The 15,387-nt window shown below is 48.3% G+C and overlaps 1 protein-coding gene across 2 annotated transcripts in view; it reads left to right on the top strand.

Moving 5' to 3' along the window:
- LOC147613904 (polyadenylation factor subunit 2-like) overlaps window positions 1-15,387 on the top strand; it is a 137,224-nt gene that overhangs the window by 30,285 nt on the left and 91,552 nt on the right. For both annotated transcript variants that reach the window (XM_086781910.1, XM_086781909.1), the window contains one exon: window positions 4,858-4,955. In XM_086781910.1, the coding sequence (XP_086638036.1) occupies window positions 4,858-4,955 (98 nt within the window). The remainder of the gene's footprint in view (window positions 1-4,857; window positions 4,956-15,387) is intronic.

The raw sequence follows: 15,387 nt of genomic DNA, 5'->3' as shown, positions 1-15,387 counted from the left end.
CTGGGATGCCCTCCTCCGTGGTCGTGGGCGTCTGGACCACCCAAGCTCAATCGCACGATCAATCAGTGTACCCCTGGTGTGGGCGGTATCCATGTCCTGCTGCTGCTGTGGTCCATCTGGCGCAGTGATGGCCGGACTAAAGAAGTCTGTAATGTGCCTCTGAGTCTGGCTCTCTGTGCGCCTAAGCAGGCTATCTCTATGTCTCCGCAGCTCAAGCAAGAACAATCCCAAACACCTCTGGTCCTGGTACCCCATGACTCTGGAAAGTGGTCCAAAACCCTCTCTGAATAAACAGTGGAAACGACCACGTATCTCATAGTATGCAGTACAATGGCATATATAATGCAGCTCTGTCTCTGGCTCCCCATGGCATACTCGGCATATCCTGGCCTCAGCTGGTATACCTCTATATCGGCCAATCTCAATCTCAAGCTGGTGTGAGGATGTGCGAATCTGACCAATAGCACATCGTACTGCATGAGACAAGTGTACATCCATGTAACTGGGTCTGATCACAAAACCATCTGCTGTGAGCTGAAGAAAATGTTCTCTGTAGAAAGCCATCTTCGTGCCCAGCTCCTCAGTCGGCTGTATCCATGTCCTCCTAATGTCCAGCTGAACTAAATCCTGACGGATGAGTCTGGTAATCTCTGTCCGTGTAAGAGTGAGAGAGGGTGCCTCCAGAGAATACTGGAAGGGAGGCAATCTGTCCATGCTAAAACCATGTGCCTGGAACCAAGATGTCATCTGTCCATACCAACAAGCCGTGTCTCCCTGTAAAGCTAACTGTCGGGAGGACTCCAGGGCGAGGCGTGCATATCTGTCTCGGGGGAGATCCCACAAGCCATGTATGTAGGAGACTGATCTCGTAAGAGCCTCAATCACCAGAGGGGCAGCCGCCAGCTCTGCTCGAATAATCTCATGAGGTACCACAGCCTTGGCTCTAATAAGCCTAGCAATCATAGATACCAAAGGCCTCTCCATACCTCTCCACCCGCCTGCGCTGTGATGGCCCACTGAAGGTCCCCATATCTGCACTCCATAAAGCATAGCTGATGTCACTAGAGTGTCAAAAAGCCAGAGTTTTGTTCGAGGTTCCTGAAACTGAACCTGCGAACACATCCTCTGTAAGAGAGAGAGAGAGAGAGAGAGAGAGAGAGAGAGAGAGAGAGAGGAAGTTGTGTGCATGGTTGGTGGGTAGGAGGTGGAGGGGTCCAACCGCTATGTGCCATGTGGCTTAGCCCACCTCAAACAAAGGTGGGCAGTAATAGTGGGTACCTCCTATTACTGCCCACTCAATAAAGAGGGTTCACATGATCGAAAGGGTGCCGGAAGGTTGGGCTGCCCATACATGGGTCCCTTAGGCCCCGGGCAATGGCTAGAGTGGCTGGTGCCCAACTTTAATGAACGTGACCAGCGAAGGTTATGAAACCTTTAGAAAAATAAACAAGGGTTTCAATGAATACTTGCTAGCTGCTAACATGCCACAAACCATGTCAAAATATGCACGGTTAACGGGTGGGTGTCCCTTGCTCGTGAACTCGACACATTATAGTAGGTAGTCACATGAAAACAAGTGACGCAAAATCAGTTTCAAGCAAGCAGAGATGCGTGCACATGCATTATGCAATGGATACATTTCCCGTTCCTAGAACTTGTAAATAGCCTGTTCTTGAGCACGGAATTGGCTCGGTGGGAATCCTAAACTAGGATTCTTGACAGAGGGTTCCACATCCTGGGCACGCTATGGGTGACATGAGGCCTAGCCTCCCGTAAGTGACATGAGTCTTGGTCTTAGTACGAGCAACACAATGCTCCATGGTCTCCCGTACTTTGGCACTAAATAAAGGAGAGCCACTTGGGTGGCCAAAATGGTGACATCCCCTTGGGCTTCTAAACAGTTGACCTGTGGGTAATCTCTGAAGTAGTTTTCATAAACCCATTTCGCGTCGATAGGCAAGTTTTTTGAACTTCACAAGGTATCGCCTGGAAAGCTTACCATTAGGTAGCTTTCTCTCCTTGTGAAAGAACTTTCTTTAGCTCAACCTCAGGCTGCTCTTTTGGCTCTGGCTCCACATACTTCCGCAATAGACTCACATGAAAGGCATTGTGAATTCTCCAATGACGAGGGAATGCAAGCCGGAAAGCAACGTCATTGATATGCTTTATCACCTTAAAAGGTGTGTAATACCGGGTAGCGAGTGTAGGGCATGCTCTCTCCTTTCCTGGCCTCTTATGGAGTCTTGTTTTCTCAAATTTCAGTAATACCCAATCATTCTCTTTGATGTCCACCTCTCTTCTATGCTTGTTGGCAGGCCTCTTATGCTTATCCTATGAACGAGCAATGGCTGTCCGCACTTGTGCAAAGGCAACATCAATATCTCTAACATAGTCATCTGCCGCAAAGATCTCATCCTTAGTGCGTAGGATGTGTGGCAATATCACTTTGCCATATACAATCTCAAACGGGGCCTTTGCTGTGGAGGCATGCACTGTGTTGTTGTATGCAAGCTCTACTAGTGGTAGATACTTTTGCCAAGCAGTTTTTTGATTTGCAAAATAGCATTTGAGGAGATCTAAGACTGCTGAATTTGCAGCCTCACTTTGCCCATTCGTTTGGGGATGAAAAACCAATGAAAAGTCTAACTTAAGCCTTAGTGTCCATATTGTCAAACAAAGCTCTCCAAAAGAGGCTTGTAGTCCTTCCCCCACAATGGACTTAGGCATACCATGGTGTTTGAACACTTGTGCCACAAATACGAATAGGTACAAGTACACAATCATGTACTAGTCCGTGGTTTCCAATAGAAGGTGCTCAAAGAGGTACACATGGAACTGGTTCACAGCAAATACATGACTACTGCAAGTACAGCAGGTACAATAGGGTTCTCAGCTAGAACAGCAGGTACATAGGGTTTCCAGCAAGTACAGCTGGTACAGTAGGGTTTCCAGCAAGTTTTGTAGGTATAGTATGGTTTCCAGCAAATGCTGCAGGTACAACAGGGTTTCCAACTAGTATTGCAGGTACATTAGGGTTTTCAGTAAGTACTGTAGGTACAGTAGGGTTTTCAGCTGTACGGAAGGCAGCAAGAGACCTGAATGATAGTCGACTTGTAGATGAGCGGCAGGGAGAGATGCGCCAGCCTCCAAAAAGTGCAAGAGTGAGAGAGAGAGAGAGAGGCAGTCGTGTACATGGTTGGTGGGCAGGAGGTGGAGGGGTCCAACCCCTATGTGCCATGTGGCATAGCCCACCTCAAACAAAGGTGGGCACCTCCTTTAAGTGTCCAATCAATAAAGAGGGTTCACATGATCAAAGGGGTGCCCAAAGGTTGGGCTGTCCGTACGTGGGTCCCTTAGGCCCTGGGCACTGGCCAGTGGCCGGTGCCCAACTTTAATGAATGTGAACAACGAAGGTTATAAAACCTTTAGCAAAATAAACAAGGGTTTCAATGAATACTTACCACCACCTATTCACATGCCACAAACCATGTCAAAATACATGGCACTCGCACGGTTCACGGGTGGGCGTCTCCTGCCTCTGAAACAGTCATAGCAAGTAGTCACATGAAAACAAGTCATGGGAAGTCAGTTTCAAGCAAGCAGCGATGCACGCACATGCATTATGTAATGGATACATCTCCCGTTAATGGAACCTGTAGATAGAAGGTCTTCCTGAGCACGGAACTGGCTCAGTGGGAAGCCTAAACGTGGATCCGTGATAGTGGGTTCCACGTCCTGACCACACTATGGGTGACACGAGGCTTGGCCTCTTGTAATCCTGGCCTCAGTATGGGCGACACGAAGCTCCCTGGCCTCTTGTACTTTTGCACGAAATAGGGGAGAGCCACTTGGGCAGCCAAATGGTGACACAATCTACTTTTCTTGCACAAATTTGTTGACTTTTTGTTGACCTGTTGAGGGAGTACCACATTCTATACAGGGAGCTATGCTGATGGAGATTGTGATTCTAGATTGTACATGTACTGTATGTGGCAGTGTTAATCTCCTTATTGAGGCTTTAATCACATGCTAGATGGAATCCCACCTGGCCCAATGTTCGCCATATGGCCAGTCACTTCCCAAAGCCGAAGCCGGTTTTGGGTCTTTTACCTCAGTACGCTAATAATGCCATGGTTTTCCTCTAGGCCTTCCCTCGACATTGGCCACCTCAAGAACTGGCGGATTATCTAGACATGTCAGCCTTTAGGTGAATCCTGTGAATACAGGACATGAAACTTACAGATTAGTGAACAAGCACGAGAAAAGGAGCCATGCTTTTGGGAGGAAAGACTCCAACTGGGGTAGTGGGATAGCTTTAGTCTTATTGGGAAGGGTCAAGCAAAAGGGCAGGCATGCAAGCAGCCCATTTGCCATGACGATACAGGCAGGTATGAAGCGCTAGCCTGGGCAAGATGCAGGATTGAAGCATCAGTTCATGCACTGACAAGAACCTGCGTCCAAGAACTTTGGGACTACAGCAAGAGGCAAAGTGGCACCGAGTTTGAAAGCAGCAGCATTTCAAGAGCCCAACAGTCTGCCTCAGGGTAAGTAGGGAGTTGCTCCACCTGCTTTTTGGCAGGCGGATTAGGTGCGAGGGGCCTCATGCTGGCATCAGGCCAAGTTTTTTACAGGCACAAGCAGGTAAAGATAAAATTATGATTTTCAAAAACCGACTGCTGGCATAACCTGTTGTAGGGCATCTTGGTTAGTTTGAATGTGTTTATTGGCATGAACCTCTATTTGAATCTTGCTAATCCATCTGCTTAGTAATCAAAATGTTTCTTCTTGTGCACTTATGTGCAGCGTGCTATGGTAAACTACAATAAAGAATTACCATGTTGGGTTTTTATGATGCAGCTTTTCGAGCACAGATTTGAAGTTCTGCTCTTGCTCTGATGATGGGACTGTAAAAGTCTGGGATTTCGCTCGATGTCAAGAAGAACGTTCACTTGCTGGTAAGCTTACTATTACTTGTTTGGTTTGCTTTGGGTTGCAACAATAAAAGATTTTTATGTTTTTTGCCCTTCTTTATTAACAGGTAGGCCTTCTTGATCACACCAAAAAACTGGCTGGAAAATAAAAAACTGGATTTAGTATATTGACTTACAACTTATGTACATTTTTGTGGTATCATAGATCCTTTGGGTCTTTTTGAAATGTTAATAAACCATATTTTACGTTTAGAGCCATCATTGAGGAGGCCTAGTCGAATGGGTGGAAGGTCTATTGCTGCTTCGTGGACTTCGTAAGGCCTTTGATACTGTACCTCAAGCACGTCTTCTTAGATGCCTTCACGAGTTGGCCCTTGAAGTGGAAGTGATACTGGGAGTCATGGCATTGTATGAGTTGGTGACAGGGAGAGTCCGAGCACCAAGGACGCATGTCAGATGTGATCACTAGCACCATAGGAGTGGAGCAGGGACACCGTCTCTCTCCGACACATACGGCATTTACATAGATGACATCTTTGACTTCATTGACAGACTTGGGTTCCACACACTATGATACGTTGGCACCCATTTTTCTTTATGCAGACAACATAGTGCTGATCTCAGATTCAACAAAGGGGCTACAGAGACATTTGATGGCATTGCAGGCCTTTTGTGAGTAGAGGGACCTCACAGTTAGCAAGACCAAGGTTATGATCTTCAACACCTCATGCCGTGTGGCTTCCAGACTGAGCTTTACATATGCAGGGGATCAGTTAGACGTCGTCTCATCTCATTTATACCTAGTCACCTTTTCTGGACCCTACTTCATTACGTACCCATTGGCCCATGCGTTGGCTCGATTGGAGCAACAGTGCTTCCGGGCATACTCTCAGGAGCCTAACCCCACCCACTTCATTATCCTTGGAAAGTATTGCCCCACTCCATTATCCTTGCAAAGTTTCGAGCACCCCCCTTGGTAGTTGATGCCCTCTTCAAGACAACGACCTTCATATACCGCATCTATACCTTCGCCAGAGACAGGCTACCTTGGCTGGCACTAGAGTCGTCTAGGTGTCTAGCCCAGACGGGACATGTTAGGGTTTAGTATGCCAGGGTTACACAGTTTGGATGCGCCACTATTACCTCTCACCTGCCAGGACATTAACTGACTCATCCAAGCCGACCTCAGACGTGAGACCAATGTCACATTGTTGGATCCACTGCAGTTTCCTACAAAGATGCAGTTTTATGGGGACCACTTTATGAGGCTTACAGAGGATGGCTGCATTGTGAAACCTGTGTTTTCATAGACACATTTCACAAGCCTTGAGGATTGCCATCGGCCAGATCAGGGTCTCATCACATCCCTTGAGGATTGAGATTGGGCCAGCAGAGGCTATTGCAAGAGAACAGGATCTGTCGATTCTGATTACTAGAGGTCGAGACGGAGGAGCACTATCTTTTTAGATCCCTAGTGTATTTTGAGATAAGAGGGAGGTTCATCGTCTCTTCAAGGAGGGAATTGGGTCTTACAGGGCTGCCTTTGGTCTTTTGTGGACGTTAGTAGAATTCTCTCTCTCCGTTCCATGATGAATCATGAGATATGCCATGGACATTATTGTATCACTTTGGTCTCATAGGCCCATTGGGTCTTTAGTAGACACTTAATATATCTTTATTTCTCTTTCTCTTGCACCCTTCCTCCTTCGTTTGCCCTTCCGCCTTCCGCCTCTGCCCAATTGCCCTCTTTTGCATCCCTGCCACCTTCCCTCGCTTGCTCTCCTTCACGCTTCCCTGCCTCCTTCGCTCGACTGTCTGCCACTCCCCACTGCCTGCGCTTGACTGTCCACCATCACTCGCGTGCACTCCTTCACGCCCCCGGCCTCATAGATCAGCTATGCAGAGAGGCACAAATGCATACTCTATATACCTTGGAGCCCACCAACATGAGCTTCTGTCATCCGACCCAGGATGAAGGCACTTGCCACCCCCTGACCCAGAGTGCGGGATGTCCCTACTCGATTGACTAGGCAACGCACACTAACAATGCATGTGCCATGGGTGCCACCTTGCTTGGTGGGTGTCGATGTGGAGAGCCTCTATACTATCATAGATGTTGAGGATCCACGTTGGTCCCCTCACATTACCATTGTACCATTAGCACTTACACGGCTGCTTTTTTCCTTTAGCTCTGGTTGGATTTTTAAATATGTTTTTTCTATAATTTTGTCAATTCATGGGCACATGTAATATTGTTGGTCTTATAGACCCTTTGGTCCTTTGTAGACGTTAGTAGAACTCCCTCTCTCCGTTCTATGATGAGATATGCCATGGACATTATTATATCACTTTGGTCTCATAGGCCCATTGAGTCTTTAGTGGATGCTTAATATATGGCGGACAACTTTGGTGGGTCGCACCAATAATTATTTTCATTGTCAGAGTTGTATACAAAGTACTTGAGCTACAAGTATTAAGTTTTTGGCACCATTAAGTGACTAAGGTGGACACTAGCCACTTAATGGTGGTTAATAAGGTGGCTTCAACAGGTTTCAGTGACACATTTTTTACGAAGTCAGAGCTACTACAAGTGATCGACATCAACAAATCGATTTGTTTTGGTGTCCTTGTAATTTTATCTACTTGAGCAAGTTTCTTAGCACTTCACTTATTATTTTATGGATTTTTTCTGCTCAATTGTGCTCAACACGATGTAAACAAGGGATGACCGAGCTAAGTGCAATGTCGGCATCAAAGGAATGCATATTACATAGCCTAGGACACACAAATACATGGTTTAGACCAAGGCCAGCCGCCCAAGTTTACGTGCTAGGGTATTTAGTAAGTTGTATCATAGTTGTTACAAGGCGCACCTCTAACAGTTCAAGGCGTACGACTGCCTAATCGAGGCGTCCACTTTTTTTTGTTTTTTGCTGGCTTGAGTCTTTAGACGGGGGCTTTAAGGGCCCAAGGCAGCCCCTCTCACACACACTTTCTCTCCCCCATTCTCTTCCTCCCTCCCTTAAGCCTTTCTCAAGACCTAAAGTTCAAAGTTCAAACCTTAAATACACTAGGATGATGATGTTATTTATACCCACTTTTGGAGCTATCTCTATACTCTACTGGTTCATTTCAGTTTATTTCATTTTACTTTGTACCCTTGAATCTTGATGATGTATCTAGATGATGAGGATGGACTATTTTGGTCTCATAGGTCATTTTGGCCTTTTGCAGACGATTAATACAGCTTTCTTTCTTTCTTTCACACACACACACACTCTCTCTCTCTCCATCTCTCTAATACACACCCTCTCCCTCCCTCCCTCAAGGCTCATACATACACACTCTAGTTAGACGTTAATAAAATCTTTCTTTCTTTCTTTCTTTCTTTCTTTCTTTCTCTCTCTCTCTCAACTTGGACGGGCGACAGATCATACAGGATTACAGGGAGAGCATCTCATCTATGCATTTCTTGCTCATCTCTTCAACAGAGCTCTGTCAGAGGGGTTTCCGGCTGAGTGGACGATGCACACTATTGTGCCGATCCATAAAGCGGGAGATGTACTAGACCCCGGGAACTACAGGACCATCATGATTGGCCATATATTGGCCAAACTATAGGGGGCAATTTTGGAGGCAGAGCTGAGCACTCATGCAGAGGTTGGGGGATTGAGAGCAGCAGGCCAGGCAGGCTTCCGCCGAGCCTTCTCGACCATCGACCACATTTTTACATTGAGGTGCCTGATTGATCAGGCCAAGGCATGGAGGCAACGGCTCTATTGTTGCTTTGTGGATTTCCGCAAGGCATTTGATACTGTGCCCAGAGAGCGCCTCTTTCGGCGACTACAGACACTAGGCATACCTTCAGACATGATGTGGGGCATATACAGGCTATATGAGCAGGTCTTTGGGAGAGTCCGATGCCGAGGAGGCTTGTCCGACACAGTTGCTAGCACCATTGGTGTGAAGCAGGGGTGCCCGCTCTCCCCCACGCTCTTTGGGCTCTATATTGATGAGGTGGTCGATTACATCACACAGGGAGGAGGCTCTGGGGTTGAGCTATCAGGTATTACTATCCATGTTATGCTTTATGCTGATGACATCGTCTTGGTATCCGACACGCAGGTTGGGCTTCAAAGACACCTTGTGGCTCTTGATGACTTCTGCGCACAGCAGGGGCTCACAGTGAACCTTGGGAAAACCAAGGTTATGATCTTCCACACTTCATCCGCAGTTAGGAGCCACACTACTCTCACATTAGCAGCAGGAGGGCGGGTCGAGGTGGTGAGCTCTTATGTTTACCTTGGCATCACATTTACTAGCTCAGCTGGACGCTTCTCCATGGCTCAGGCAGTCCGAGACAGAGTGACCCGAGGGTATGCAGCTCTTGCTGGCCTTGAGCGTCAATGTAATCAGGCACATTTTCAGGAAACCCGCACGAAGGGGTGGCTCTTTGATACATTAGTGACACCAGCCTTGATGTATGCAGCAGCGGTTTGGGCACCAGGGCTTGCAGCCTCCACATGGGTACAGCTCGAGAGACCACAGATCTTGATGCTCTCGAGGATGATACGCAGCAAACCATCCGTCCCGCACGACATTGTTCGAGCTGAGTTTGCTGCACCACCGATGGCAGTGGAGGCATTGTTCCAGACGATCTCCTTTATATACAGGATGAGGGAGATGCCCATGGAGAGATTATCCCGCCGAGCTTTTGAGGCATCCAGACAGCTGGCCGAGGCTGGACACACTAGATCTTGGTATGCACAGATGCTACAGTGGTTCTCACATCATGGTATAGACATTGAGCGGTTGCCTCCTTTTCAGTATGATCAGTCTGCTCCACGGGGTTACCTCTCTCTCAATGAGAGGAACAGAGTGATGAGACAGGACATATGGCAGCACTACATACAGGAGACATGGACAGCACCAGAGAGCCCACTACCACCGAAGATGCTGTATTACAGAGACCACTTTATGAGCATCTCAGGGGATGGGTTTATACATCGACCGCGGTACATGGATGTATACATGCCACACAGCTCTCGTGTTGCTATTGGACAGCTACGAGTCTCATCACATCAGCTAGAGATAGAGGCTGGGAGAGTGGCATGGGTTCCCAGAGCTGAGCGGATATGCAGATTGTGCCGCGAGGAGGTGGAGACTGAGGATCACTTTGTATGTAGATGTAGAGCCCACCAGGGGGTCAGAGATAGATATGCAGGATTGTTTGAGGAGCACTCTTCACTACATGAGTTGATGGAGGCCTCGGACCAGCGACAGCTTGGCAGACTACTACTAGAGCTTCATAGTTCTCGAGAGAGACTCCTCCAGACACTCGCTCCCACTAGGGGTGGGAGACAGTCCCAGCTCACAGATTTCTTCGAGAGAGCTATGCCAGTGCCAGCTGATGTACCACGTGGGGTGACCGCACAGAGAGCAGAGGAATTGAGAGCCAGGAGGAGACCTAGACAGACTGGACATAGAGCACCCAGACTTCGTCACCGAGAGATAGCAGCTATCCGAATGAGACATCAGATGGAGACACAGGAGAGGTTAGCTCGCTTTCATTCAGACTCAGGGTACATGTTCACGCCATTCACAGCCTCAGCATCCGCGATGTATGATATCTTATATCCCTCTTATGGCACTGGGTGGTGTTAGAGATAGATCTGCATAGCATGCTTGTACTACCCCTTCAGCATATAGAGATGCATCTTGCTTTAGCACTCCATCCACATCCCCATCCCCCCTTCTATTGTTTGTATATGGGCTCCACCGATCCATGATGATTCACAGTTGTATCCAGACACATGCACACTTTTTCTTTTGTTTCTTTTCTTCCGATGACCGGAAGAACACAGTTGTATTATTTTTTGTCTCATAGGCCGACTTTGGCCTATCGTAGACGTTAATATATCTTCTCTCTCTCTCTCTCTCTCTCTCTCTCTCTCTCTCTCTCTCTCTCTCTCTCTCTCTCTCTCTCTCTCCCACTAGGGGTGGGAGACAATCCCAGCTCACAGATTTCTTCTAGAGAGCTATGCCAGTGCCAGCTGATGTACCACGTGGGGTGACCGCACAGAGAGCAGAGGAATTGAGAGCCAGGAGGAGACCTAGACAGACTGGACACAGAGCACCCCGACTCCGTCCTTGAGAGATAGCAGCTATTTGGATGAGACACCAGATGGAGACACAGGAGAGGCTAGCTCGCTTTCATTCAGACTCAGGGTACATGCTCACGCCACTCACAGCCTCAGCATCGGCGATGTATGATATCTTATATCCCTCTTATGGCATTGAATGGAGTTAGACATAGATCTGCATAGCGTGCTTGTACTACCCCTTCGGCATATAGAGATGCATCTTGCCTTAGCACTCCATCCATATCCCCCCACCCCCCTTTATATTGTTTGTATATGGGCTCCTTTGATTCACAGTTGTATCCAGACACATGCACACTTTTTCTTTTCTTTCTTTTCCTTTTCTTCCGATGACCGGAAGAACACAGTTGTATTATTTTTTGTCTCATAGGCCGACTTTGGCCTCTCGTAGACGTTAATATATCTCTCTTTCTCCCTCTCGTACACAGCAGGGAATTACTCTCCAGAGAGCAGAGACACTCAGAGCCCGCAAGAGACAGAGGACACCTGGCTTTCGGACACCACGCCTATACGAGAGAGAGATGACACAGATCAGAGCTCAGTTTCACAGAGAGGGTGCCTAGCGACTGGCTCGCTTTTTCAGAGCACACCCAGGCATGTTCTTCAAGGAGCTGTGGACACTCCCTTCATTGATGTATACCATTTTATACCCCCGGTATGGTACAGGATGGAGCTAGCTAGGTTGCATATCATGATTGTATACTCCATGCATACAGCTTTGCATTCTCCTAGTAGTAGAGCTCCATCCCCTCCCCCACTCATTGTACTTATTGTACACCCAGATTTAGCTTTTTAGTTCAGTACTTTTTCATTTTGTTGGGATGACAGAGGATACCCCATACAGGTACACCGATTTGTCTCATAGGCCGAGTTCGGTCTTTTGGAAGACGTTAATAAAATCTCTCTCTCTCTCTCTCTCTCTCTCTCTCTCTGCTCGCGCTATGCGCTGGTGGTCGTGCCCTGCTCGCGCTACGCGTTGGTGGTCCTCTTCTTGCTAGCGCTACAGCTTTCTTTCTTTCTCGCAAGGTCCATGGCTCGACGTCGCGCAAGCTCTCACTGCTCGCGCTACGCGCTGGTGGTCTTCTCCCTGCTCACGCTACTGCTTTCTTTCCTTCTCGCAAGGTCCATGGCGTGACGTCGCACAAGCTCTCCCTGCTTGCGCTACGCACTGGTGGTCCTGCCCTGCTCGCATTGCGCACCGTGGCTGTGCTGCACCTAGAGTTGCCCTGTTCGCGCAGTGCTACGCCTATCCCCGCTCGAGCTCCCCTGCTTGTGCTGCGCTTGGAGCTGTTGTGCTCGCATTGTGCTAGCTTGCTTGTGCTTCTAGAAATACTCTCTCTCTCTCTCAGATCATACAGGATTACAGGGAGAGCATCTCATCTATGCTATTGATACATTGGCACCATTTCTTGCTCATCTCTTCAACAAAGCTCTGTCAGAGGGGTTTCCGGCTGAGTGGACGATGCACACTATTGTGCCGATCCATAAAGCGGGAGATGTACTAGACCCCAGGAACTACAGGACCATCATGATTGGCCATATATTGGCCAAACTATAGGGGGCAGTTTTGGAGGCAGAGCTGAGCACTCATGCAGAGGTTGGGGGATTGAGAGCAGCAGGCTAGGCAGGCTTCCGTCGAGCCTTCTCGACCATCGACCACATTTTTACATTGAGGTACCTGATTGATCAGGCCAAGGCACGGAGGCAACGGCTCTATTGTTGCTTTGTGGATTTCCGCAAGGCATTTGATACTGCGCCCAGAGAGCGCCTCTTTCGGCGACTACAGACACTAGGCATACCTTCAGACATGATGTGGGGCATATACAGGCTATATGAGCAGGTCTTTGGGAGAGTCCGATGCCGAGGAGGCTTGTCCGACACAGTTGCTAGCACCATTGGTGTGAAGCAGGGGTGCCCGCTCTCCCCCACGCTCTTTGGGCTCTATATTGATGAGGTGGTCGATTACATCAGACAGGGAGGGGGCTCTGGGGTTGAGCTATCAGGTATTACTGTCCATGTTATGCTTTATGCTGATGACATCGTCTTGGTATCCGACACGCAGGTTGGGCTTCAAAGACACCTTGTGGCTCTTGATGACTTCTGCGCACAGCAGGGGCTCACAGTGAACCTTGGGAAAACCAAGGTTATGATCTTCCACACTTCATCCGCAGTCAGGAGCCACACTACTCTCACATTAGCAGGAGGGCGGGTCGAGGTGGTGAGCTCTTATGTTTACCTTGGCATCACATTTACTAGCTCGGCTCGACGCTTCTCCATGGCTCAGGCAGTCCGAGACAGAGTGACCCGAGGGTATGCAGCTCTTGCTGGCCTTGAGCGTCAATGTCATCAGGCACATTTTCAGGAACCCCGCACGAAGGGGTGGCTCTTTGATACATTAGTGACACCAGCCTTGATGTATGTAGCAGCGGTTTGGGCACTAGGGCTTGCAGCCTCCACATGGGTACAGCTCGAGAGACCACAGATCTTGATGCTCTCGCGGGTGATACGCAGCAAACCATCCGTCCCACACGACATTGTTCGAGCTGAGTTTGCTGCACCACCTATGGCAGTGGAGGCACATTTCCAGACGATCTCCTTTATATACAGGATGAGGGAGATGCCCACGGAGAGATTATCCCGCCGAGCTTTTGAGGCATCCAGTAAAAGGTGTCTTCTAAGTATATAAAATTACCATGTGATTTAGGAATTCTAATTCTTATTTCAACTACCTAGGGTGGCCGAGGCTGGACACACTGGATCTTGGTATGCACAGATGCTACAGTGGTTCTCACATCATGGGATAGACATTGAGCGGTTGCCACCTTTTCAGTATGATCAGTCTGCTCCACGGGGTTACCTCTCTCTCAATGAGAGGAACAGAGTGATGAGACAGGACATATGGCAGCACTACATACAGGAGACATGGACAGCACCAGAGAACCCACTACCACCGAAGATGCTATATTACAGAGACCACTTTATGAGCATCTCAGGGGATGGGTTTATACATCGACCGCGGTACATGGATGTATACATGCCACACAGCTCTCGCGTTGCCATTGGACAGGTACGAGTCTCATCACATCAGCTAGAGATAGAGGCCGGGAGAGCGGCACGGGTTCCCAGAGCTGAGCGGATATGCAGATTGTGCCACGAGGAGGTGGAGACTGAGGATCACTTTGTATGTAGATGTAGAGTCCACCAGGGGGTCAGAGATAGATATGCAGGATTGTTTGAGGAGCACTCTTCAGTACATCAGTTGATGGAGGCCTCGGACCAGCGAGACAGCTTGGCAGACTACTACTAGAGCTTCATAGTTCTCGAGAGAGACTCCTCCAGACACTCGCTCCCACTAGGGGTGGGAGACAGTCCCAGCTCACAGATTTCTTCGAGAGAGCTATGCCAGTGCCAGCTGATGTACCACGTGGGGTGACCGCACAGAGAGCAGAGGAATTGAGAGCCAGGAGGAGACCTAGACAGACTGGACATAGAGCACCCAGACTTCGTCACCGAGAGATAGCAGCTATCCGAATGAGACATCAGAAGGAGACACAGGAGAGGCTAGCTCGCTTTCATTCAGACTCAGGGTACATGTTCACGCCATTCACAGCCTCAGCATCGGCGATGTATGATATCTTATATCCCTCTTATGGCACTGGATGGTGTTAGAGATAGATCTGCATAGCATGCTTGTACTACCCCTTCAGCATATAGAGATGCATCTTGCTTTAGCACTCCATCCACATCCCCATCCCCCCTTCTATTGTTTGTATATGGGCTCCACCGATCCATGATGATTCACAGTTGTATCCAGACACATGCACACTTTTTCTTTTGTTTCTTTTCTTCCGATGACCGGAAGAACACAGTTGTATTATTTTTTGTCTCATAGGCCGACTTTGGCCTATCGTAGACGTTAATATATCTTTCTTTCTTTCTTTCTTTCTCTCTCTCTCTCTCTCGGACACCACGCCTATACCAAAGAGAGATGACAGAGATTAGAGCTCAGTTTCACAGAGAGGGTGCGGAGCGACTGGCTCGCTTCAGAGCACACCCAGGCATGTTCTTCAGGGAGCTGTGGACACCCCCTTCATTGATGTATACCATTTTATACCCCCAGTATGGTATAGGATGGAGCTAGCTAGGTTGCATATCATGATTGTATACTCCATGCATATAGCTTTGCATTCTCCTAGTAGTAGAGCTCCATCCCCTCCCCCACTCATTGTACTTATTGTACACTCAGATTCAGCTTTTTAGTTCAGTACTTTTTCATTTTGTTGGGATGACAGAGG

This window comes from Cibotium barometz, chromosome 43, assembly GCF_041138505.1.
Source record: "Cibotium barometz isolate CiBa-2024 chromosome 43, ASM4113850v1, whole genome shotgun sequence".
Classification (NCBI taxonomy): domain Eukaryota; kingdom Viridiplantae; phylum Streptophyta; class Polypodiopsida; order Cyatheales; family Cibotiaceae; genus Cibotium; species Cibotium barometz.
Note: the sequence above shows the minus strand (reverse complement) of the source record. Positions and strands in the feature narration are given on the sequence as shown.